The following is a 21,280-nucleotide window of genomic DNA, read 5'->3' as shown; positions in this document are numbered from 1 at the left end:
TGAACCCTGGTTCTTAACCAGGGCAAAATGAGGGAGCTTGTCCCTGCCTACGACTGCAAGACTGCGTGAATGGTCCTTGGTTGACCTCCCCTCCAGTCCTCGACAGCCTCATGTGAAGGTTCGTCTTGGGAGTCCCAGACCAGGTCTTTTTTCTTGCGACATGGAGAGTACTTGGCGCCTCTAGGAGAATCTTTCCCTAAACTTTGCTGTGGAGAAGGACCTGGCGAATTCCAGATATCTCACGATTCCAGTCGTCAATTCTGTTATTCTGGGCCATTCCGAGGTCTAATGCCTCGCTGAATTCCGAAAAGACGCACTGCCTATGACGGATCTTCCTTGTTCGCGACGTTTCTCCGGCCTCTGTCATCGACTGCTGCCGCTATTGAACCAAGCAAGCTGCCCTATCGCTTCCCGTGGATGGTATCTTAGTGGCATATAAACTTGAAGAACTTCTTGGGATTCGTTTTCCCCTCCAAATGCCTTCCTTTTGATGCTGTGAACTAGATAAAACGGTAGATTGTTCTCAAGCCGGGCTTTGGCATTGCAATGTCCTGATATTCTTCGATGTCTGTATATAGGACTGTTGTTGGGACATTTCTCCGTCGAATAAAGGCATAAAATGATCTATATAATACCATTGAAACCAATTTAAGACCATACCTACTTGTAAGGACCAGTCGACGAGCCTCTTCTGTCTCACTGTCGGCTCAGTCATAGTCACGTGCACGTCCGTAAAAGGCAGCGACACCATCAACAGGGGCTGTCCTCTTCACACTCCTCGAACTCATCGGCGCGGGCGAGCAATACCGTCCTTTGCTCACTTTAATTGTCTGCTTATATATATCTCGATGCCTTTCATGCCTTGCCATCGCCTCAGCGCATGATCGGACGTGATCAACCATCGTGCTGATCCAACTTTCTTCAACACTGGACAACTCTGGTTTTCGGAATCTGCTTGATCGACTTATTCCATACCATCTTACTGAACCGCTTGAAATTTCCAGTCCATTCAATATGGATCAAGATGATCTTGATGATCTAAATGACCCGGATCTCAAAGCCGCCATTGAAGCCTCGCTTCGAGACACCCAAAGATCTAATCCCAGTGGCGAATCATCGTCTCGAGTGACCCATCACAGTTTGGTAGATCTGACTGCTGATTCGGATGACGAGTCTGATGTGAAAGAGGTCCACCCAAAGTCCAAGTCGCTCATTGGCTCTGAGACTGAGGATGAGGCTGAAGAAGATGAGGACGACGAAGAACTCAAGCGAGCCCTCGCAATGTCCTTGGAGAAAAACACAAAGGAGGATGTTTCTCAAGCTCCGATTCCCTCTGCAACAGAGAAAATTTCCACCATGTTATCGAACGCATCTGCTCCCAATGTCCCAGTGGCCTCGAAACCCTCGGGTATCCTGGGCCTGAACCGAAAGCAGATGGAGGAAGAGCGTCTCGCACGACTTAAAAAACGCAAAGCCGACGATGGTTCTTCTCCATTGCCAGAATCGGAGTCAAAGGTTCCCAGAACCGAGCCTGTACTGAGAGACACGGCTATCCCATTCTCAAGCCCTACCTTGACCTCGACACCTCCTTCGAACATCTGCCAAAGCACAGCAGCAAATTCATCGAAATTTGGTGTGCAGCCAACCGCTCGACCCGTACCCCAGTGGCCCCTGGGAGCTGTCAAGAAGACACATGTGTCCGGTATCCCGCGAAAGGGGGATGACATCACAATTGAAGAGGTGTTTCAACGAGCTGACTTGGAGCTTGCAGTTCTCAGCTCGTTCATGTGGGATATGGAATGGCTATTTTCAAAGCTGGACACTCAGCGAACGAGATTTATTTTCGTGATGCAGGCCAAGGAAGAAGAAACAGTAAGAAGAGTTCCCCCTGTGATTCGTGGCATAGTATCTGATAGAGACTCCTATGCAAACAGAAACTTCAATATCAGCAAGAAACATCAGACATGCCGAACCTCAAACTGTGCTTTCCACCGATGGATGGCCAGATCAACTGCATGCACTCCAAGCTGATGCTTCTGTTTCACCGGGAATACCTTCGCATCGTAGTTCCAACAGCAAACCTCACTACTTTTGATTGGGGCGAGAACGGCTTGATGGAAAACGTATGTAAATAACCCTGAGCTATCTGCTACAGAACTGACCCCAGATTCTAGAGTGCCTTTTTGATTGATCTCCCCAAGAAATCCGACGACATTTCCTCCCAGTGCTCGAAGACTGCATTCTATGAAGAGTTGGTCTACTTCCTCAAGGCCATGACCCTTCACGAGAACGTAATTTCCAAGCTTGACAGCTTTGATTTCAGCAAGACTGCCCGCTACGCATTTGTGCATACAGTGTACGTTTCCAAATTTTTTCGTTCAGCGGCAAGCAAATGCTGATATGATCACTTATTAGTGGGGGATCTCACACAGGTGACTCATGGAAGCGAACTGGGCATTGCGGACTAGGGCGTGCGGTGGCCAGGTTGGGACTTCAGTCACCCAAGCCAATCAACATTGAGTTTGTGGTCAGTTCCCTAGAACCGTTTAAGATCTTACCAACCTGACCAAGGCCACAGACGTCTTCCGTCGGCTCTCTGACCGAGGAATTCCTTCGAGCTATCTACCTCGTCTGCCAAGGCACGTAACCAGTCGATATGCTCGGACTCTGCTAACCCATAGCAGGTGACGACGGCCTGACTGAGTACATAATCCGCAACACAAAAGCTTCCGCTGTATCATCGCACCCCAGAGATCCTGAGAAAAAAATCACAAAAGAGACAGGCAAGGAATGGCGTGATCGGTTCCGCGTCTATTTTCCATCCGATCAGACCGTGAGACGCGCACATTCTAACCCTGCCATGACGGCAGGCACTATCTGCTTCCAGTCAAGGTGGTGGCAGGGCGCAAAGTTCCCGCGGCATGTGATGAGAGATTGCGAGAGTGAGAGAGGGTCTGTGTTGATGCACAACAAGGTACGTCAACAGAATATACTTTCGCTCTTTGCTTAATCCTCCAGCTCGAGCGTGTCTTTTGCTGACTAGTATTTCATACAGATCATCTATGTCTCGCCGGTAGAAGCTATTATCCTGCCAGATGAGACCCAGTTTCACGGATGGGCTTATGTCGGGAGTGCCAATTTGTCTGAAAGTGCTTGGTAAGATTTCCCGATATTCACCTGCTTCTGGATAGACAATGCCTTGGATACAGTTGACTGACCATAACAAAATGATAGGGGAAGGCTAGTCAAGGATCGAGGAACAGGTCAACCAAAGCTGAACTGCCGTAACTGGGAATGCGGTGTGGTTGTACCTATCACTGAGACTGACCTTACTACCCAAGGAAAGCAGGGCATGATGAACGGTAAAGCAGAAAGCTCCGGGTATTTCCCAGCTGGGATATTCCGTGACACCGTTCCGGTTGTGATGAAGACCCCGGCGCGGCAGTTGAAGGAGGGACTGGATCCGTGGTTTTTCATGGGTTGATCTTTCCCAATAGGGCATAGCAGGCGTGGTTGGTCAATTTCCAAATCCCATGTATCACCTCCTTGGCATAGCTTCATCGACAGCTGTGTCCGTGGTGGTTCGGATATCGAACGCCTTGAGCAAGTATACACATGCACCACACATACAGCAATGCATCAAATAAATGAACCAATAGTCCACTGTAATAATAGAGGGGTTGAGAGTATGATCAAGGTTGTTTAGTACTCAGTACGCCCACGAATGCAGGGCGGAAGCTAATCACCCGAGCCCTAAGCCATGAGAATCATTTGTAAGAAAGGTTGATTTTCATTTGTGGGAGAACTTGAATTATTTTGTTGTTGGCCAGATGAGCTGCCAGCGTAGGATCGTTCGACATATATCCCCGCCTTTCGGGAGCGGAGACCCGATTGGCACGGTCTCCTCTCAGAATCCCGCTTGATTCGGATTAAGCCGACTAGAGATACATTTTCTAGCTCCTCATGGTGTACCTATGCTGATTGATGGGATTACTTTTGGGGATCAACCCGCACCATGCCTGCTTTGTTGGCCTTCTGTAGATCTTTTCGAGCTAATGATGCCTGGGAACTCTATACAAAGAGGAGTTGAACGACCGCTGCAATTTCTTTCGATCATTATTCATTTTCGCAACTTTTCCTGTGATGCAGTAGGCCCATTAAAAGCCAGAATGCCCCGTCTTCCCACCACTTTGCTTGCCCTCGCCGGCATCATCACTATAGCACATGGAAGCACCAAATCCACGGTCCAGTATTCTTTAAGTCGCCCGGAAGTTGCTGTACCGCTCCCCCAAGACCTCTGTGGACTCTCCATTGAACCAGACAGATGGCCAGATTGGGCAGGCAACGGCACCCACAGGAACGAGTTCACTTATACGTTGCTAAGCAATCTGAAGGAGAAGACGGGTGTTGCACCAAGGATCAGGTCAGCAATAGCTTTTTACTAATATTTGGGTACTTTGTTACTCACACTCGGATAGAGTCGGTGGTGACACCCAAGACGCAATCCACTATGAGCCTAGTCTGACAGGCAGCCCTGGGTTCTACGATGTTTTCGCACCAATTCCAACGCCGCTGCCTATTACCACGGATCTCTTTCCCGAAGCTACATTTGTTGGCGCGGGATCTGACTTTTGGTTATCCTCCTGCAACTTGCCTGCGGGAACGGCGTTTACCTGGGGCGTCAACTTTTTAACCAATGCTAGCGAGGGAGTGGCTCAGGTGCGGGAGATTGAGAGTGCTTTTACGGTGAGTCCTAGATTATCTTATGCAAAAATGCTCGGAATGGAAATAACTCATTTTGTATATCTAGGATCCTCGGTGCAAAGATGTCACGCTGTACAATATCGAGCTTGGCAATGAGATGGATCTGCAAGATCTCGGCGACAACTGGGGCCTTTGGGCTTACAAGACACGACAGTATGATACCAACTGCCTATGATAATGACAGGATACCCTTGAAACCGTGAAAACTGACTCACTTGAAGAATTGACTTTTTCAATATGATCAACAAGGAACTCAAGAACAACGGACGAAAGTATAGGATTGGAGATTTCGCCGAGTACTGGACAAGCGAGCAGCTGCTGGCGACAAATATCATGCAGTCACCGATGGGAGAGTAAGCCAAATCCTCTCATCTCACTACAAGTCATACCTCTCTTCTAATTGGTATTTCCCAGATTTGTCAACTCCATTTCTGAGCACCACTACCAGAGCGGAAGCCAGTACAACTTGACTTCCCTTGCTGTGTATGCCGAAAACGCTGAGGACCTTGTTAACAAGGCCAACATACGCAGCAACCTCGCACGATACGCTGCATCGGCCAACTCTGCGCAAAGGGCCGGTATTCCTTTCGTTCTTGGCGAGACTAACAGTTTCTCTGGGCATGGCTCTCCAGGGGTCAGCAACGCCGCTGCTCAGGCGCTCTGGATGATTGACTATAGTCTTCAGGCAGCTAGCATTGGAGCCACGGGGTTGTATTTTCATCAGGGTGTTGGCTATAACTACAGCGGTGTGTTTGTCTGCAATGAGGAGAAGGGAAGAGAACTGTTTAGTGCTAATTAATTCGCAGCATGGGAGCCGATTAACCATATCGGAGGTAATGTCTACGACTATGAGCCCTCGGCCAAGCGACACGTCATGCCTCTTTACTATGGATATCTTGCTGTGGCGGATGCCATCGGGAACTCAGGAAATACTGTGAGTTAAATAAGCTCTTAACCTTGTGATTTTTGCTAATGCTATGAAGTATATCAATGAACTCTGGACTGATAACGACAACCTTACTGCGTACCAAATTTGGGAAGGGAAGGACATCAAACGCATTATGCTTCTCAACGAGCAACCATGGACTGAGCTGTAAGTGCGATTCAGTACTGCCTTCACTGGATTGCAGTTGACAGCAATTTTTAGCTCCGAGGGGACTCGCCCGGTAATGAACGTCAATCTCCCAAACCTCGCTGCCACGAATACCAAGGCAACTTACAAGCGACTGGCGTTTGAGTCACTGAGTGCGTTGTGTGAGTTTACCTTGTTCCTCGTTGTTATTTCTCTCTTGTCTGGGTCTTTGTCTTTGGGTATATATTCTTGAGAAAAACTACTAATAGCCAAGACAGCTGGACTTACATGGGGTGGTCAGAGCTGGGAAAACTACGAGGGCACGCCTACAGGGAAAGTGAATTTGGAAAGAGTTGGCTCGGATGGATCCATTTCGATGAATGCTAGCTCGGCAGTTCTGATCTACCTATAACTACAGAAGAGCAATTGCATGAATCAATGGCTGCAAGTATTGCAATTCGATATTATTGACTAAAGAAACTGTGTCCATTCGCCGCTTTCACAATTGGCGAAGGTTCATAGTCGATTCAGGATGGCTAGCCGTGAATTTCAGCATGCTGCCGGTCGGCATGGTTGGCTGCTTTTAGTCTGGCGGGCTTGTCAAGTAGTTCGCCGATGTTTGAGGGGGCTTCGCGGGGTGTTGCTCAGTACCACGAGGTTATGAGTCGAGCCCTCCCTTCGCATGAGCACAGCTGTCCCGCTTCGAAAGAAGAGTTGACAGAGTTTAAAAGACGATAGACAATTTCTGTCGAGTAACGAATTCCCGACGGGGTCTAATCATCTCATTAAACAAGGCATGCCGAAGTCTGAATCCTTGCCGCCTTGGTAGTCTTGATTGGGAACCATCAATCCGGAGTGATGAGTCGTGGAGGGCTTTCAAACCTCCAATCATCAGTGGCAAAATATTTGCACACATTTGTTCATGAAGCGTTGTCTGTACACAAGATCATACAGCGGGGAGCCCGTTCAGCCGAACGCAGGAGTCATCGAGTAAGCAACAATCAGCTGGTCATCCGTTTTGAAACACTACAAGCTTCTTAGCAAATCGCACGGAGAATACGTGAGCTGACTTACTCTCCATAAACCACCCATACCCTCATCCAGGCCCGGCGCAAAAACGCTGTTCACGTAACAAAATACTGAGTCCGTATCTTTGCAATCCAGCTTCTTGCGCAGGAATTTGACTACCGTCTCAAATTTTTGAGAGGCGCTGACTTTGAAGACCCGATTCTTAAGAATGGGGGCTGATGGGAGTGGCTGGAAGCGGACGGTGACTGGCGGGGTGTTGTACTTTTAGTTTGTGTAGTGAGAGGAACAAACAACTTTGACTGGTGCTTACTCTTCCCCGTGTCAATGGCTCCGACGTCAGCTAGAGCTTGATGCGCATCGCGTGGAAGACCCGTAAGCATCACCGACGCGGTCATGTTCATCGGCAAATCGGCGCCATGCTCGTCGTCGGGAATCGGGGCGCTGCCAGGCTGTGGCGATGGGGACTCAGAGCTCTGGCTGCGGCCCGGTGCGGGGCGATGACTGAGAGTGCTGGATGCCGTGGCGGGTAAGTTGGCACTGGGAGAGCCTCCGGCAGAGCGCTCCGAGGGTGATGAGGGATTCATGGAGGCGACGTGGACGAGGAGGACAGGAAGACGTAGAAGTTGAGTTTGGGTGTTGAGACATGATATTAGCCTATTGGGCCCACCAGAGCTAGTTAGTGAACTGCCGGGAGTAAACAGTCATCGACCGACAGTTTTACAGCTACATACTTCCGCGGGCACACGTGACTCGGCTTACATCACTCACATCACCACTTGGTCCTGTTCTCCTCCTCCCTCCCTACTCTCTCCGTGCTCGCATTTGGACTCTCTCTCGATCTTTCCGCCTAGCCTTTCCACTATCCTGCCCATTACAGCATCGTCAACGCCCACATCCTTCCTGCCCTCATTCCATCCCCGACCTACCCCGCTCCATTGCTTCCCCCGCTCCGCCGAACTACGCTTGCCCGTGCAACAACACCTCAGCCTGTGCTCGTCTGGATAGACCGATTTTCTTGGAGAACTACTCTGAACCAGACTCGACTGTCTATTCCAACCGCCATCATGAGCAGCCCCAAGCGGAGAATCGAGACGGATGTAAGTTACGCCCCCCCGGATAACGCCACCAGGGTACCCGGAAGTGCGAACGCTGACCTCTTTCTGCTCATATAGGTCATGAAGTATGCCTGTTAGCTATTTCACAGTCCTGGGAATGTGTTTACTGACTTTTGACCAGGATGTACGCGCACTGAATCCCCCATCCGTTCCGATTTGGCCACTTGGGTCGTGCTGGACTTCTCCTGGTAGCTTTTGATGCACGGAATATATTCTGACGAAAGATGACAGGCTGATGAGCGATTATGAGGTGACTTTGGTGAATGACAATAGTAAGGAGCACCGAGTGAATCTTGAGTACACTGCGCATACTAACTAGGAATCTAGTGTATGCGCTCATCCCCCCGGAACAAACTCTGAATGATGGATGCGAATAATGGTTTCAGGCAAGAATTTTACGTCCGCTTTAAAGGACCAGAAGAGAGTATGTTCATGCTATCACAAAAAACTGGACCGTGCTAATTGCGACATAGCACCCTTCACCGGAGGTCACTGGAAAATCCACGTGGAACTGCCCGATCAGTACCCATACAAAAGCCCAAGTATTGGCTTTGTCAACCGCATCTTCCACCCGAACATCGATGAGCTGTATGTGACAATCAATCAATCAAATCAATCCTTTTGGGTCTCTGATTCTCATCCCTCACTGAAACAGGTCTGGATCTGTCTGCCTTGATGTCATCAACCAGACATGGTCGCCGATGTACGACATGATCAACATCTTCGAGGTCTTTCTTCCGCAACTTCTTCGATACCCCAACCCGTCGGACCCACTGAACGGCGAGGCCGCGGCGTTGCTGATGCGAGAGCCAAAGGCCTATGAGGCAAAGGTGAAGGGTATGTATTGATAAAAATTTGATGTATCAAGATATTAACGAGTCACCTCACAGAATACGTCTCCAAGTACGCCAGCAAAGAGGCCGTCGACGAAGCGGGCGAGGACACCGAGTCCGAGGACGAACTCAGTTCAGCCGGCAGCTTCGATTCTGGGGGCGAAGAACCCGCGGGAGCAATGGACGACGTCTGATTCCATCAACTCTACTACTTCCCTTCCCTTCCCGGCCCCAGTCCCTATTTATGTCTCGGCTCGGACCTACACGGACATATTGCATAACCAACACCCCAACCGAGTCTTTCTCTCTCTACTCCTATATTTTGCAACCTATCATCAGAACAAGACCAGCGGGCGTTTCGTGCACGGCGGAGTTTTCATCATTTTGTTTTTGTTCCTCTTTCTTTTCCTAATTTCCGGTACACTTGAGCATTTGCTATGGTCGTGGCAGGAGTCAGGGACAGGATCACAGCTCGTGTGCTAGTTTGTTTCTTGCAGCTTCGAATACTGATGATGAATTTCTTTTCGGTTCTTCGAAGCTTTTAGTTCTTTAGTTATGAATCCATTTCTTTATTTAGACTTGGTCTGTCCTGTTTTGTTTAGATGCCTATATGTACATTCGAAGATGGACGCCTGCGTACATGTAGAAAGAAACATGGGAATGCTCTATATCAACTCCATAAGCAGCCACTATTGAGAGATAAACAGTTCATTGCAAAGGAAACAAACTAATCTAGGTATCGACTACAGTGAGGAGCTTGGTGTTGTATGTGCGAATTGTCGACCGGCGATCCATGCGAAAAGAAACAACCAAAAGAATGCTCAGGGAAAGATATTACAGGGCTCCTCTAGGCCCTTTCCCACTTATTACACCATCCATCCTATTCCATCCCATACATAACCTCATGAACCAACCAGCAGGTTAACCCCATCATACTCTTCATGGCGTGTGCATCACCGTCGATGATGCCATGTGCAAGGAGGAACATCACGTCAGCTCAATTGACCTGCAAGACACCGAAGACGTCACGCTTCGCGTCCCCGTCGACTTTCATGTCCGGACGAGACCGCTTCTTGGTCGGGTTGACCACGACTTCGCCCCAGTGTTTTGGGACAGCGCCGCCAGTGCCGGAGGTAGGTCGGCTGGTTTGCGATGTGCGGTCCGCAGGGATGGTGAGGGTGGCATTCTCGTTGTCGGGAGTTGGAGAAGTTGATGCTGACGTAGGGCCGTGGAGGGTTGCACGGGGTTGGAGGTGAGGTTGGGGTTGGAGGGACCAGATATCGATGACGGAACTTTGACAGGGTCAGCACTGCTGGATGGCATGTACATAGCAGAAATAAAAGACTCACTCTGATGTTCGCTGGCAGATAGCCTCCAGAGCCTCCCGCTCACGCCTCACAGATTCCGGATCCGGTTGGTTCGTATGCTGGGCAGTATTGAACGCTCCATACCCATAACCCGCTTGATATGGATCTTCCTCTAATAGACGAGAGGACTCAGGCTTCGCAGAAGAAGGCATATTAGAATACTGCTGTTGTTCCTCCCGGGCCGAGTCCCAGACATGACGCATGCGCCTGAGGATCTGCGACTCGAACATGGCTGAATCTGAAGGAACTCACCTCGGAAGATTCCTGGCGGCTGCCGCCCAGGCACGAGGAACAGACACCCATTTATCGTGATGGAGAGCGGGCCCTGGTGCACGAGGTGACGGGCATGAGGCATTAACCGCCCCCCAATGAATGATGCGGTGGTGGGACCCTCTTGTGTCTGTTTCTCACCGGAGAAATGGAGACGGAAGGAAATGCAAAGGATTGTGCAGGGGGTGGGAATGAATACAAAGGAGTCTGTGAAGCAAAGTCGTTCAGGGCGATAATAATGAGAGAGGGCGAAGAGCAGGAACGGGCAGGATACGGAGAGAGGTCCGTGCGCAACATGCGATAAGGTTCGCACGACTGTTTTCTCTGGCCGACATCCTCCTCCTTCACGCCCTCCGTACGCGCCATGTTTGACCTGCCGAGTGCGAAACAGTATGTCTAGAGCACGTGGGGAAGCCTTTCGGAATACAATGGACTAACGATCCCAGGATCGGTCGGGATGAGATTCTCTCGCCCCGTTCCTCCCGCTCCCGCTCTCCCGTGCCCGATGAAACCGACATGCAAGACGCGCATGCGCGACTTGGCAAGCTGCTAGATCTGGATGGACTCATCGGTGCAGTGGCATTTCAAAATAATAATGAACCGACTCAACTAGCCAACGCGAACAACGACTCGGACGAAGAGCAAGAATTCGAGTTCCGGCTGTTCAGCGCCCCAACCACCACGAAAGGTGCGGAAACAGGGGAAGGCCCAGATAAATCCACAAATGAGAAGGAGACAAAGCCATCGGCCACTGAGGGACAACCCCAGAAGCTGCGGATCAGGTTACGGTCGCCGACACCCGTGCCCACCGAAGGGCGATTTGTGAAGGCCTTTCGCGGGTGGCAGTATTATGTCTCAGCGCCTTCTTTATTAGACCCAAAATCTACCGAGGATGCAGACATTATCGCAGAAAAGCAGCGACAGTTTGAGGATGTCGCTGTGAGTGGACAGCATATGTTGACGTGGGCCAAGTCCCAAGCCTGGGTGGGTTGATCTCTTCGGTGGCAATGGCAACATATATTCTGGTCGATGCTAACCTGTTCGTGCAGCCGGGCTGTGATTTGCCATGGCGAGTGATTCGTCTCAAAAGACATCAAACGAAACTGCCACCAGCATCTAAAGATGTTCCAATCTATGTGGTTGAGGGTGCACCGGCTTCCAAAAGCCCCACGTCTCGCAAGAAGCCTGGGAAAAAGCGTCGGATACAGCTTCGCAAGCGTGCTGCCGTTACGAAGGCGGCCCAGGAGACAGAGGCGGAGAAGCGAAATCGCAAAAACCGCGAGCGCAAGATCAAGCGTCGACAGAAAGCGCGCGAGCAAAAGGCTGCAGCTACAGGCACACAAGTCGACGAAGTTGCCTCCTCCCAGGGTGGAGACAGTTGATCTTCTTGCTTGTGATATCCCTCCGGAGACGAAGAAGACTTTCAATAATGACGGGCCTCTGATATTGGTGCTACATAAGTGACTAAAAGGACCCGGCCGTGAATAACTATGGTCATCCGAGAAATTGGGGTATTGTGAAACGCCGATAACAAGCACAAGAATCAATTCGGTGCGAGGAACATAACTGGTATGGGCTGCAAGACTGGAATGGACAGGTCCAAACACGGCGGCCGAGCGAGTCCCATGGAAAAAACAAGTGACCAGCCTGTCAGTTGCAAGCGACAGGTGGACCCAAGCCTGGATGGACTACTTGGACGGTTCCTCTGTGCATGATCAGTAATCTTGATCGGATTGCCGAATTGGAGCCAAACCTACCAGTGACCTGAGCAGGGCCAGTGTTCTCGTGGACAGAGACGGCAGGCTGAGCAGGCTGGTCCGCCGTGACCGACTCTATCCGTCTGATTAGTCTCACATGTCCAAGAGTCACGGGACCTGTGCGACTGCATCGCACCAGAGGAGAATGAGAGAGGGAGTCCTACCAGTCTGAGTTTCAAGCGCCGCAGCAGGCTCGGCGCGGCTGGCATCGGTGGCCGAGGGAGCAGTGGCCTCGCCCGAATCGGCCGTGGCCTCGGGCTCGTCAGTCTCCGGGCCCTTCTTGGCAGCCTTCTTCTTCCGGCTGAAGAGGTTCTTCACGCCCTTCTTCAGCTGCTCGTACGAGTCGAGAGCTCGGGGGCTGTTAGCTGTGGGACCCATGGCACCCTGCCGCGCATATCAACGCGTGGGGACAGAAAGATACTTACGAACGCCAGGCATGATGGTAGTTTGATCTGTTCTTGGGTAGACAGAAGATGTTTGGGAACGGGGAAGAGAATGGAGTGTTGGTGGTGGATGTGTCTCGGATCAGACGATGGAGAGAGGAGGGAACGAGAAAGGAAGGAAGCAACGGACGACGTTGATGGCCTGCGCCATATACCTATTGCTTCCACGTGACTACTTTCTTCGTTACGCTTTCCATTCATTGCTTCGATTCTCAAGCAATCGACCAATATTCAATTCCCTCGAGCTGGTCCGCTCCTCGTGGCCGGGTCAATTCCGTGGCTGTGTTAGGAGCCTGTTGTATCTCGACATGAAACGGGCCCTTAATGTATGGAGACCCGCCATCCGTGCCTCATAGATAGATGCTCTTCGTAACCCATTGATTCTGTATTGGTGCCAACTCGGATACATCGAGCTTCAACTGATCGGCCCGCTCCCCACCACGGCGTGGGGAGCGGGTCCCGCTTCCGTCTGACCCCCCTTAACCCCTTCTCCCGCCCGTCTGACTCAAACCACATTCCTCGACTGCCCACCACCATCATGTCAGACGACGAGACTCCCGCTCGTGCGACCGAGCAGACACCGCTCCTACGGGAGGATGCTGCCGCCGATCAGGCCCAGCAGCAGAATAATGCGCCCGTCCCGCTGCGCAAAGAGGCCAGCACGAGAGAGCTGGTCGTGATCCTGGGAACCATCTGGATCGGCGTGTTCCTGGCTGCCCTAGGTATGAGATGAGCCCCGTCCCGCCCTCCCCTTCCCTTCACTAAACGACAATGGCCAAAAGCTTTCTATCTCGTCTATCGAGCAAACCGAACGGATACATGTCCAGCATTGTTCAACTAGCGCTGACGACTGATTGATTGATTGGTAGACACGACCATTGTCGCGACTCTATCAGCGCCCATCTCGTCCTCGTTCAATTCCCTCTCGCTCTTTTCCTGGCTGGCGACCTCCTACCTCATCGCCAACGCTGCTTTTCAGCCGATCAGTGGACGGCTGACGGATATCTTCTCGCGCCGCTGGGGCCTGGTGTTCTCGAATGTTTTCTTCGCAATTGGCAATTTGATTTGTGGCCTCGCACGGTCAGAATGGGTGCTTATCTTTGGTCGTGTCGTGGCTGGTATGGGCGGCGGCGGTCTGCTGGTGATTTCCACCTTTGTCACGTCGGACTTGGTGCCTCTGCGCAAGCGGGGCGTCTGGCAGGGCATCGGCAATATCTGCTATGGCGCCGGAAGTGGGCTCGGAGGTCTGTTTGGTGGTTGGGTCAATGATACGATCGGATGGCGATGGGCCTTTCTGATCCAGGTTCCGTTCCTGGTGGTCTCGTGCGTCCTTGTCGCTTGGAAACTGGACATCCCCGTCAAGGAGTCGGACACGGCTCGGATCAAGCGCGTTGACTTCCTCGGCGCCGTGACCCTGGTGATTACGCTCGTCACTCTGCTGCTCGGTCTCAATACGGGCGGCAACCAGGTGCCGTGGACGCACCCGCTCGTGCTGACCTCGCTGCCTCTAGCGGCGGTGTTTCTGGGGATCTTCATTTTCGTGGAAGTCAAGGTTGCCTCGGAACCCATCATTCCCGTGCGCCTGCTGCTGGACCGGACCGTCTTGGCGGCCTGTCTGATCAATTGGTTCCTCACGATGACGGTCTTCGGCCTTCTCTTCTACCTGCCGCTGTTCTTCCAGGTCCAGGGACTGTCCGCGACGGCCGCGGGAGTGCGCCTGGCCCCCCAGGCTATCGGAACCTCGATCGGATCCCTGGCGTCTGGGTTCCTCATGCGCGCCACCGGCCGCTACAAGACCCTCAATTACGTCGCTCTGTCCCTGCAAGTCGTGTCCACCGCCTTGATCTGCACGCTCAACCTCTCCACGCCCGCCTGGCTGCCATTCATCTATTTCTTCCTCCTGGGCACCGCCTACGGGAGCATGCTGACCATCACCCTGGTGGCCCTGATCTCAGCCGTCGACCATCAGCACCACGCCGTGGTCACGTCTGCCTCCTACGCCTTCCGCAGCACCGGCAGCACCATCGGGATTACCATCGCTTCGGCGGTGTTTCAAAACACCCTCAAGCTGGGATTGTGGGCCCGTTTCGCTGGGCGCGAGCATGCTGCGGAGCTGATCGCGCGGCTTCGAGACAACCTAGATGAAATTTGGAAGCTGCCGGCTGACTGGCGGCCTGGCGTGCTGGATGCTTACATGGACTCGCTGCGGGCGGTCTTCCTCACCCTGCTGGGGGTCAGTGTGCTGGGGTCGCTCAGTAGCATCGCCCTCCGCGAGCATACCCTGCACAATAACTTGGCTCGGCGATAATTCCGCAGTCCACCGCACCCAAGTGCTCATTCATAGACTAGACTACCGACCAATAAGTACCAATTTATATATCCTTCGTCCTATCTGAAGATTCCCCGAACGGGTTTAGTGCCGGCGTGTCCGCTGGTAGCCGCGCTGATTGGCGGGTCGCACGCTTTCGCTCAGCTGTGATTCTTGGTCGTGGCAAAGGGTCTTTTTCTTTGCTGTCATACCTCCCTCACCGCTCACCAGACAGATGGCGTGGTACAGTACATGATTCATGGCTTGATCCTGGACTTCCTTCTCTGCGACGCTCGAGGAAGAAAAAAATAAGACCCGGTTCAACCAACTCTCGGCCTTGGGGGCCCAATTATTTGACTGGGATTACGATTCATTGCATTTGACCCCAAGCATTCAACTCGCCACACGTTTTCCTCAAGTCTTATGAGTGACCGACCACTCCAGACGTTCTCATCCTTTTCGTGGCATGGCAGTTGGCGTTCGACCCGAACCGACGACACCAACCATTCAAAGACCCGCGGCTAAGGGGGCGTGGGCCAGCGGGATGGAGGTGGATGGCGACTGCGAAGAGACGGCGGTGATAGGGAACGAAGAAGGGTACCGAGTTTGCTCCGAAAAGTTGCCCCAGATTGCTCCTCCCACGCCGTCGTCCCAAGCTCGTCGCCAGCGCTTGCTCCTGTCGACCGATGGCGTCTTCGCCGACACCGTGCTTCCAAGTCTCGTCCAGAACCCTTACCTCGAACTGCGTCTGATCACGGATGAGCCCTCGGCGCTGCTGGCGGGGACAAATAAGATCCCGCATTATATGGATACGGTGGATAGTCAGACGTTCGATAAGAAGACGGGCGCGAGGAAGTGGCTCAAGGCGAAGACGGCTGAGCTGTGCGAATGGGCTGATATGTTGCTCGTGGCGCCTATCGATGCTGGGGCTCTTGGGTCGATGTTGGCCGGCTTGACCAATACGTTGACACTGGCGCTGCTGCGCGGCTGGGTCTCGACTAAACCGGTGGTTCTGATTCCGGGGATGACCGTGTCTGAATGGGATCACCCGTTAAGTGCACGGCAACTCGATGAGATCAAACGGTTTTTCCCGTGGATTCAACTCGTGGAGCCCGTACTCTGGAAGTCGAATGGACCAGAAGACCTGACACCGTTGCCCTGGGGTGGCATCCAAAAGCTGCATGAGACCCTCCAAACAGCACTGCAGTTACCTCTGTGGGGAGATACTTTGGCCACTAATGCTGCATTAGGTGGCGCTGCTGCGCCAGCAAACCCTACCCTCTCCACGAGGAAATCATCGGGCGGCGGCAGTGCCCCGACACTTCGACAGCTGCAAGCACAGTGGCCAAAACCGCAGGGGAATGCACATTTCTTACCCCTGGAGATCTGGTTGAGTATTTTCGAAGATCAGCTGGGGGATTGGGAGATTGCCAAAGCCGTGGGCATCCCATCCAATCTCCCCGTCCCACAGGAATGGCAGAGCCACCTGCTCAAGATGTCCACACCAGCCTCCCTTGAATATACAATCCTACGGGGCTCCTTTGCTTCAATCAAGAAGCGGATTGAAGCTCTTCCTCGGTGGAAACCCTTATCCGACCTCGCGTGCCACCTCATCGTCAAATTCTCGCGCACTGATATTCTTACCTATCTCACCGAAAACCACCTCGACCTTCTCTGGACGACTTCTCGTCTCACCAACATCCCCTACCGCGCATCAGCCATCTACGGCAACCCCAGTGTCTTGACCTGGTGGCGCGACGCCCCGGCTCTCCCGAACAAGGAGTACAAAGCGGACGCAGTGGACGGTGCATCCCGCGCCGGGTTCCTGCATGTTCTAGACTGGTGGCTCCACTCGGGTCTCCCGCTCCGATATAGCGAACGGGCCCTCGAGGCCGCGAGCGCAGAGGGCCGAGTCGAAGTCCTGGACTGGTGGAAAACCGCGTCGGCAAATACACCCGTGCAACAGTCTCCCCTCCCTCTCAAAGTTGGCAAGTCCGTCTTGCTTGCTGCGCAGTCCGGCCGCACCGAGTCTCTCGCCTGGTGGGATGCCTCGGGCATTCCATACAGCCACGCCGAGAACGTTGCCCGCATCGCCAGCACGCACGGCCACGTCCACGTGCTGCAGTTCTGGTACCAACTCAAAGGACCTAAAATGATTTTCGATAATCAGGTTCTCGTGGGCCCGACGAAAAACGGCCACGACCACGTCCTGCAGTGGTGGAAGACCTGCGGGCTGCGCGTCGAGTTCAAGACCTGTGATATTGAGGAGGCTCTCGAGGATGCGGACCCGGCCTCCGGCGCTGAGGGCCGTGTGCGCCGCTGGTGGGAGCGGAATGGGCTGAACCTTGGCGTTGGTACCAGTGAGTGGATGAAATCAAAGGTACTTTGAATAGTTGGGGCCTCGGGGGTTTCTTCTTCTTTTCTACTTATGTTGTCTGGTTGATTTTGCGCTTTTTCTCACTGATGATCATGATGATGATGACCCATAATACCCCATTTGGCTCTTTCGCCTCGCTGTCAATATACAGTACAGTGCGCTTTTTCCTGTTTGATAAAATGGAGGAGCACGAATATATGCATTCAAAATTGTATCTAGTATACCTCGTGATAGACCACTAGTTCCTTTCTCAACTGTTAGCTCTATACATGCCGCTTAGGCCGTCTTGCTAAAGAATCGATTCTCCGGCCTCGGCAGACCAAAGTGCTCCCGCAGCGTCGAGCCCGCATACTCCTTGCGAAACAGACCTCTTCGCTGCAGCTCCGGGACCAGTCTATCGGTCACCTCTTCCAGACCCTGAGGCAAGAAGGGAAACGTGCACGTAAACCCATCCGAGGCCTCTTCCCTTAACCACGTCTCCATCTCCTCCGCGATATCACCAGGCGAGCCGAGGAACGCCAGCCCAGAGTATCCGCCATACCGCTGCGCAAGTTGGCGAACAGTCAGCCCCTCCTGCTTAGCCAGCCGCTCAACACCCTCCCTGCTCGTCTTGCTTGCATTCGTCTCCGGCAGGTCCGTCGGCAGTGGTCCGTCCGGATCAAAGCCAGCAGCATCCACCCCGAGCGCGATGGACAACGACGCAATGGCGCTGTCATAGTGAACCAGGCTATCCAGCTTCAGCCGCTTCTCCTGCGCATCCTCCTTGCTATCCCCGACGATAATCATCGCCGCAGGCAAGATCTTCAGGTGTTCCCGGCTGCGACCAGCCTTCTCAGCCCGGTTCTTGATATCCGCATAAAGCGCCTTCGCACCATCGATATCCTTCGGACTACAGAACACCACCTCCGCCGTCTCAGCCGCAAGCTGCCGCCCGGGCTCGCTCTGCCCAGCCTGCACGATAACCGGCCAGCCCTGTGGCGGCCGCGCAATATTCAGCGGGCCTCGCACCTTCAACTCCTCACCAACATGGTTGAGTACATGCATCTTCGCCGGATCGAAGTACTGCCCCGTCTCGACGTTGCGAGTAAACGCATCGTCGGCGAAACTGTCCCATAACCCCGTTACGACCTCGTAAAACTCCCGCGCGCGCTTGTATCGATCGCCATGGGCCATGTGTTCATCGAACCCGAAGTTATGGCTCGACTCTGGATTTCCCGTCGTCACTATATTCCACGCTGCACGCCCGTTGCTCAGGTGGTCGAGGCTGGCGAAGCGTCGCGCAACATGGTACGGCAGGTCGTATGTCGTACTCGCTGTGGCAGCGAGCCCGATCTTCTCTGTCACGGACGAGAGCGCGGAGAGTAGAGTGAACGGCTCGAAGGAGGTCACTGTGTGGCTGCGCTTCAGAGCTTCAACGGGCATGTTCAGCACGGCGAGGTGGTCCGCCATGAAGAAGGCATCGAATTTGGCGGCTTCAAGCTTTTGGGCAAAGTTTGTTATGTGTTTGATGTTGAAGTTGGCGTCAGGGTAGGAGTTGGGAAAGCGCCAGGCTCCTGTGTGCAATGATACGGGCCGCATGAAGGCCGTGAGGTGCAGTTGGCGCTTCGGTTGAGTAGTGTTGGCCATCTTGTTATTGAATCGTGTCTACCGTGTGGATGTGTTGTTGGGACCAGGTTTGGTTATGCTTCTTCTGCCGCCGCGCCTTCTAGATAAAGAGAGAAGTGATTGTATACCTTTGTATATACCTGGCAGGATGCAGTTCCATCATGATGGTATTTCTAAGCCGATTTATAATCCTCGGTCGTTGAGGATATGGCGTGCTTGAGGAGGGTGCTCGCGCAAGTAGTAGCGATATCCTGCTATATAGATTAACTATACGATGAGTCGGTGATCAATAATCACGCAAAAACGCAGCTAAAGACGGGGCTGACCCGATGTAAGAGCCAACTATGCGATACTATGTTTCTTCCACTTTAGTCCCAACTATAATTCCACATCTGATTCCGCATCACCAGGCTCTTCTCCATTCAGTGTCTTTTAAGCCAGCCAAGTATGTTTGGGCAACGGACTGGATTTCAAGCAGCTCTCATAGCCTTATGAGGAAAGAATCAATCGCTCTGGAACAAATACATGTTTAGTCGGGGATCATAAATATCACGGGATCCCATAGCGAGGCTATTAATTCTATTCAGAACGGCATGTTTGATAATGATCGAATTGCCGTGAACCCGGAGGGGAGTAGTTCATTGTCCTTAGCAACATCGATGCTATTGATCTCTTACCACTCTGTCTTTAGGATGGCTAGTTAAGATGGTCATTGCGTTATCTTACTACGCCAGGGTTACGTTACCGACGGGGTTGGGCGAGATCCGAGTCAAGATCATCATCAGATGCATTTCTGGAATAATATTTACACCTCGCCAATAACGTAAAAGAGCCATGGTAATTTCTCATTGATCCGTTGCTGTACTCATTGTGTGTTCACAATCCGAGTCCTTCGTCAAACCTCTTTCCTGTGTAGTTGTCAGTTTTATAGTTCAAGCAATCGAGAGGTGGACGGTACCAGCTATAACCCGACTTCTCAACCGCCGGAGTCTTAATTGCATTCCGATCTCCGAACGGGTTATTCTCGTCATCATCCTCCACCTCCGGCTCACTCTCGCTCTCCAGTTCTTGTAACGGATGCTGAGACGAGCTCGTCGCAGGCTGCTTGGGTCGCGGTGGCTTGGGAGGATTGACGCTCAGTCCAGACAAGCCTTGGTTCACTTTATCATCCTCGTGTCCCCACTGGTGTTTCAAATAAGCATGCATCGACTCATCATCACTATCGCTGTCGTAATCCACGCTCTTGTCCAGCACCTCGAACGCCATCAGAGCATTCACCAATTCGTCGTTGGCATGGATCAACCCCCCGAGGAACTCTTCGCTCTCGATGTGTTGGATGTACCGCAGAATTTGGCGCCGAAGATGCTTGCACTTGTCGAACCGGTTGATACACTCCGCATCCTCGCTAACCCGCGTCGTCTCGCGATTCACCAATTTGAGCGAATTCAATAAATTGGTGCTCGCGACGGCGACAGACGCTAGAGTCTGCACGATCTCCGGCCTCTCCTTCTCCAGATTAAACGAACCAGTCTGGGTGAGTCTCCTCTCTTTCTTGTCCTTCTTAGGCTTGCTGCTGGACTTTGGCTTCGGGCTGGCCAATTCTCTGGCCGGGCCACTTCCAGTGGATACAGACACTCTGTGCCCCATAGGCTGGTCATTGTTCGTGTTTGCTCCTTCGCGGAGCACTTTTGCCTTGGCTTGATTGGCTGGCTGTTTCCGCTTCGGAAGCTGCTGGTACAGCGCACCAATCTTCTCCATGCCCCGTTTATCCTTGAAGGATGCAGCCCATTGTCCAAAGAGCTGCTGGCATTTCCGCTTGACGAGCGGGTCGGAAACAGAGTCGGTGGCCGCAATACGAAGGCGTTCGAGCAATGGCTCATCGGCAAATTCGCGAAGGAACCGGTCCCCCGCATTCTGGATCAGAAAGTCGAGGATCGTGAGCGCACGGAGTTGGCGGTGGAGATTGCCGTATTTCCTGTGCGTGTGTTAGAACCGAAGGGGGGTTTGTCGTTGGACCGCGACACTCACAGCTTCTTGCGCAGGGCTCGACTGGCTTCGGTCGGGCCGCTGGCTTGGATGCGAATGACTTCGATCAGATCAACAATACCCGCTGGGTCGTCTTCCTCATATTGCTCGCTCGTGAGCACCTCGACCTGCACGGTTACTGCCGAGTAGGGTTTCTAGAGCAAGGGTGGTTAGTACAAGCTCGAGATGGAGGTGGTAGCTCTCGGCGTACATGTGATTGAAACATGGCGATGGAGTCGTCTGCACCGATAGTCTCTTACGTGTAGGTCGTTGGATATCGGCGAGCCCCTCTCCCATGAATCTGTTCACCGGCCG

The 21,280-nt window shown here is 52.6% G+C and overlaps 11 protein-coding genes across 11 annotated transcripts; 6 read left to right on the top strand and 5 right to left on the bottom strand.

The window, feature by feature from the left end:
• Positions 1-1,014: 1,014 nt before the first annotated feature.
• Positions 1,015-3,484, top strand: N7510_006237 (uncharacterized protein; the record flags this gene model as incomplete). Its single annotated transcript, XM_056978163.1, has 8 exons — positions 1,015-1,872; positions 1,935-2,123; positions 2,175-2,356; positions 2,416-2,527; positions 2,572-2,629; positions 2,685-2,974; positions 3,056-3,156; positions 3,235-3,484. 8 exons carry the CDS (start codon positions 1,015-1,017, stop codon positions 3,482-3,484), a joined length of 2,040 nt encoding a protein of 679 aa, XP_056834195.1.
• A 685-nt stretch (positions 3,485-4,169) lies between these two features.
• On the top strand, positions 4,170-6,248 carry N7510_006236 (glycosyl hydrolase family 79 C-terminal domain-containing protein; the record flags this gene model as incomplete). The annotated part of the gene is made up of 9 exons (XM_056978162.1): positions 4,170-4,423; positions 4,479-4,746; positions 4,811-4,917; positions 4,986-5,117; positions 5,179-5,510; positions 5,571-5,698; positions 5,748-5,857; positions 5,912-6,018; positions 6,115-6,248. The coding sequence occupies 9 exons, from the start codon at positions 4,170-4,172 to the stop codon at positions 6,246-6,248; spliced, it is 1,572 nt and encodes a 523-aa protein (XP_056834194.1).
• A 554-nt stretch (positions 6,249-6,802) lies between these two features.
• N7510_006235 (ubiquitin-like protein ATG12) lies at positions 6,803-7,449 on the bottom strand (the record flags this gene model as incomplete). Its single annotated transcript, XM_056978161.1, has 3 exons — positions 6,803-6,862; positions 6,911-7,110; positions 7,176-7,449. The coding sequence occupies 3 exons, from the start codon at positions 7,447-7,449 to the stop codon at positions 6,803-6,805; spliced, it is 534 nt and encodes a 177-aa protein (XP_056834193.1).
• Positions 7,450-8,340: 891 nt separating this feature from the next.
• Positions 8,341-9,007, top strand: N7510_006234 (E2 ubiquitin-conjugating protein UBC8; the record flags this gene model as incomplete). The annotated part of the gene is made up of 4 exons (XM_056978160.1): positions 8,341-8,404; positions 8,454-8,568; positions 8,636-8,817; positions 8,871-9,007. The coding sequence occupies 4 exons, from the start codon at positions 8,341-8,343 to the stop codon at positions 9,005-9,007; spliced, it is 498 nt and encodes a 165-aa protein (XP_056834192.1).
• An 803-nt stretch (positions 9,008-9,810) lies between these two features.
• N7510_006233 (LAMTOR1/MEH1 family protein) lies at positions 9,811-10,410 on the bottom strand (the record flags this gene model as incomplete). The annotated part of the gene is made up of 2 exons (XM_056978159.1): positions 9,811-10,105; positions 10,163-10,410. 2 exons carry the CDS (start codon positions 10,408-10,410, stop codon positions 9,811-9,813), a joined length of 543 nt encoding a protein of 180 aa, XP_056834191.1.
• Positions 10,411-10,814: 404 nt separating this feature from the next.
• Positions 10,815-11,832, top strand: N7510_006232 (DUF2011 domain-containing protein; the record flags this gene model as incomplete). The annotated part of the gene is made up of 3 exons (XM_056978158.1): positions 10,815-10,840; positions 10,897-11,434; positions 11,500-11,832. 3 exons carry the CDS (start codon positions 10,815-10,817, stop codon positions 11,830-11,832), a joined length of 897 nt encoding a protein of 298 aa, XP_056834190.1.
• Positions 11,833-12,138: 306 nt separating this feature from the next.
• Positions 12,139-12,645, bottom strand: N7510_006231 (uncharacterized protein; the record flags this gene model as incomplete). The annotated part of the gene is made up of 4 exons (XM_056978157.1): positions 12,139-12,155; positions 12,208-12,282; positions 12,372-12,572; positions 12,633-12,645. The coding sequence occupies 4 exons, from the start codon at positions 12,643-12,645 to the stop codon at positions 12,139-12,141; spliced, it is 306 nt and encodes a 101-aa protein (XP_056834189.1).
• A 543-nt stretch (positions 12,646-13,188) lies between these two features.
• On the top strand, positions 13,189-14,958 carry N7510_006230 (MDR family MFS transporter; the record flags this gene model as incomplete). The annotated part of the gene is made up of 2 exons (XM_056978156.1): positions 13,189-13,372; positions 13,520-14,958. The coding sequence occupies 2 exons, from the start codon at positions 13,189-13,191 to the stop codon at positions 14,956-14,958; spliced, it is 1,623 nt and encodes a 540-aa protein (XP_056834188.1).
• Positions 14,959-15,424: 466 nt separating this feature from the next.
• N7510_006229 (uncharacterized protein) lies at positions 15,425-17,347 on the top strand (the record flags this gene model as incomplete). The annotated part of the gene is made up of 1 exon (XM_056978155.1): positions 15,425-17,347. One exon carries the CDS (start codon positions 15,425-15,427, stop codon positions 17,345-17,347), a length of 1,923 nt encoding a protein of 640 aa, XP_056834187.1.
• Positions 17,348-17,611: 264 nt separating this feature from the next.
• Positions 17,612-18,961, bottom strand: N7510_006228 (LLM class flavin-dependent oxidoreductase; the record flags this gene model as incomplete). The annotated part of the gene is made up of 1 exon (XM_056978154.1): positions 17,612-18,961. One exon carries the CDS (start codon positions 18,959-18,961, stop codon positions 17,612-17,614), a length of 1,350 nt encoding a protein of 449 aa, XP_056834186.1.
• An 855-nt stretch (positions 18,962-19,816) lies between these two features.
• Positions 19,817-21,120, bottom strand: N7510_006227 (LSB5 family protein; the record flags this gene model as incomplete). Its single annotated transcript, XM_056978153.1, has 2 exons — positions 19,817-20,915; positions 20,969-21,120. Coding segments are annotated over 2 exons (1,251 nt in total), but the record flags the coding sequence as incomplete, so codon positions are not given.
• Positions 21,121-21,280: the final 160 nt, after the last annotated feature.

This window comes from Penicillium lagena (assembly GCF_028827675.1).
Source record: "Penicillium lagena strain IBT 129212 chromosome Unknown utg000003l_segment0_segment0, whole genome shotgun sequence".
In the NCBI taxonomy this organism is placed as follows: Eukaryota; Fungi; Ascomycota; class Eurotiomycetes; order Eurotiales; family Aspergillaceae; genus Penicillium; species Penicillium lagena.
This window is presented reverse-complemented; position numbering and strand designations above follow the sequence as displayed.